General features: G+C 43.1%; 1 protein-coding gene across 1 annotated transcript in view; it reads left to right on the top strand.

Moving 5' to 3' along the window:
- The window catches only part of LOC119426451 (sodium channel protein type 2 subunit alpha-like), a 124,956-nt gene that overhangs the window by 72,352 nt on the left and 49,698 nt on the right, over positions 1–2,906 (top strand). The window contains exon 18 of the mRNA XM_037694012.1: positions 1,683–1,806. Within this exon, the coding sequence (XP_037549940.1) occupies positions 1,683–1,806 (124 nt within the window). The remainder of the gene's footprint in view (positions 1–1,682; positions 1,807–2,906) is intronic.

Here is a 2,906-nt window from a genome sequence, read left to right as displayed (position 1 = left end):
CCTTGGCATGTATCAAAACATCTATATGTCTTTCAGCCTTGGCATCATGTTAGCACATATGTATGTCTTTCCACTTTGGCATTGAGTTAATCAGCGATTAGGTTAATAATTAGTTCATAGTGATCAGTCAGCAGATTCTGCCGTTTACTGAACCTCCTCCGTCAGTTTATCTTTAAAGTTGTTAAAGAAACACAAAAGACCGAGAAACAGAAATAATTCAAGCAACGATAAACGAAATACATAAAGACAGAAAGTTATAAAAGTAAACCCCTCTGACTGAAGTACAGTAAACTTATTCGCTACACGTGCACGTCTTGTTTTAACACCCTCTGTTCAGGTGGAACCCGTCCTTTTAGGACCACGATAAATCAGGTGTTTGATCAGAACCACCGGAGACAGAACCCACGAGACGACGGTGCCCCTGCTCCTCAGTAAAAATACATTTAAACGCCTCATTATACCGTCAACAGTCAGGAGGTTCTGGCTCCAGGCGGCTGCTCGTGCACGTCACATTATCCGATTTTTGTGTGCACGTCAGTGTGAGCGTGTGCGTGTCAAAGATTAGGAGCGTGTCCTCGCCTGTTTGGCTTCACGGTTCGCCAGCGCTTGTGTCCAAGGCTGGCATTTGTCACAGAGTCTGAATGTATTCATGAGTCGCTGTTGACTCAGGTAGTTAGTTCACCTGTACGCACGCACGCACGCACACACACACACACACACACACGCACGCACACTTGCTGTTTCTTTGTCCAGACAAAAGACAAACTCGCCAGATTTCCTCCCTCCATCCTCAGCAGAAATCATCCGTCTCTTTGTTCAGTCAAACTCCCATGATGCTTTGCAAACTGGGACCTTTAAAGTCAGCTGGGACTGGGGGGGGGTGTCTAACACTGAGTCCAGATTTTACCGGGGACAGACGGTGGATTTCCTGGCTGACAGATCCAATGTTTTGAAGTTGCCGTTTGTGTTCTCTGAGCCAGAACTCCTGCCGGTTCTGTGAAACCGGACCGGTTCTGCCCAGACTGCAGGAGGCCGGTTCTGTTGGTCTCGGAGGCAGGCAGAGAATATTCAGATAAACTAACTCACTTTATGAAAGAGCAGCCGGACAGGTTCTGTTCCTGCAGATGTGAAGGTTCTACAGTGTAATCTGAAACATTTGGTTCTGATTGGTTCTACTGGACCGGTACCATTAACATCAACCTTTACCTGCTCAGCTGCAGCGTGTTTTATCATCGATGCGTTAAATCTGAATACATTTTTATGACTAATGCATTATTCATTTTTTGATGTCCACTGAAAACTATCTGAATTATTAGCTAAACTTTTAGCTGATATGAGCTAAAACCTTTAGCTGATATCAGCTAAAATCCTTAGCTGATATGAGCTAAATTCTTTAGCTGATATGAGCTAAACCTGAGGAGAGCTTGTAACTAAAGTCTAAAGGGTGAATATACATCAGAGGAGCGTGGAGACTGAACATTTTAGTGCTTGGACCAGATTCCAAACCAACGTTGGTTCTGATGAACGTTTGGACCGGTCATCACAGTTCTGGTTCTGTTTTGAAAGATGGATCAGTTCTTGATCGTTACCTGCTCCCAGGTGTTTGTTACCTGGGCCTAACATTTGAACCAATCAGGAAGCGGAGTTTTGGGGCTGACGTTCTGATTGGTTATCTCCCGCAGCAGAAGGATGACATCAGCCTATCAGAGGGCAGCACGGTGGATCTGAGGAAGCCCGGCGAGGAAGAGGACGAGTACTCGGAGCTGGCTGAGGAGGCCTTGGACCCGGACAACTGTTTCCCTGACGGTAAGAACCGAACCAGGACTGGGATCCAGATTGGGGGCGGAGACTAGGACAGCTTGGTTTACCCTCCTGCTGCCCAGAGGTCAGGTCATTTTGACCCCTGGGCAGCAGGAGGGTAAAGATTTCAGGTCTCCTTCAGAGTCAGAAAAGAACGACTCCATAAACAAACGTTTGTTGTTTACGTTCACGCCGTCGGTCGTTGCCCTACCTGTGAGTCGGCCTCTGTGGTTCAAAAACCACGGTAGCAGCTTCAACGGACCCTCCTTCGGCTGAGTGAGACATTTAAAAATCTAGGAGGCGGAGCTTAGAGCTCTGAGATGAGGAGGCGGGGCTCATGGGTTTGTTAGGATGCAAAACGTGTATTTCTAATGTGTTTCAGGAGCCGAAAGCTAAAGCTTGCAAACCAGAATCTAAAACAACCTAAATAATAGCTATAAGTTAAAATATACAGAACAGTATCTAAAAGCTAAAATGAACAGAACAGTAGCTGAAAGCTAAAATATACAGAATAGTAGCTAAAAGCTAAAATGAACAAAACAGTAGCTAAAACTAAAATATACAAAACAGTAACTGAAAGGTAAAATCTACAGAATAGTAGCTAAAAGCTAAAATTAACAGAACAGTAGCTAAAGTAGCTTTAAGCTAAAATATACATAACAGTAGTTGAAAGCTAACATTAACAGAACAGTAGCTGAAAGCTACTTAGTTACTTACTTACTACTTACTTAGTTATTTTATTTCTTTGATATTAAGTGAAACTTTTTGAAGAAAATAAAAGATTTAAAACCAAAAGTCATAGCTGAAAGGTCTTAAACGAGCCGAAGCCAGAATGGCTGAAAGATGTTTAGCCATAAACTGTTGAGAAGCATCTTTGAATCCTGAGTCCGAGTTTTGAGTCTTGAAATAATCGACTAAATTCAAACAAATTATAGTTCAGCTGAGCTGTTCTGCCACTCATGCGTGTTTGGTATTTTTAGTCGGTGGTTAGATTGTGTTGGCTAAAACTGTGTTAGCTTGTTTATCTAAAGCTTTGAACTTTGCCCATCTTGGAGTTGTTGCTTTAATTATTTTGCTTTTGGCAGAAAACGAAATTCTTCATGTTC

The sequence above is a fragment of the Nematolebias whitei genome, chromosome 20 (assembly GCF_014905685.2).
Source record: "Nematolebias whitei isolate Nwh7 chromosome 20, NemWhi1, whole genome shotgun sequence".
NCBI classification, from domain to species: Eukaryota; Metazoa; Chordata; class Actinopteri; order Cyprinodontiformes; family Rivulidae; genus Nematolebias; species Nematolebias whitei.
Note: the sequence above shows the minus strand (reverse complement) of the source record. Positions and strands in the feature narration are given on the sequence as shown.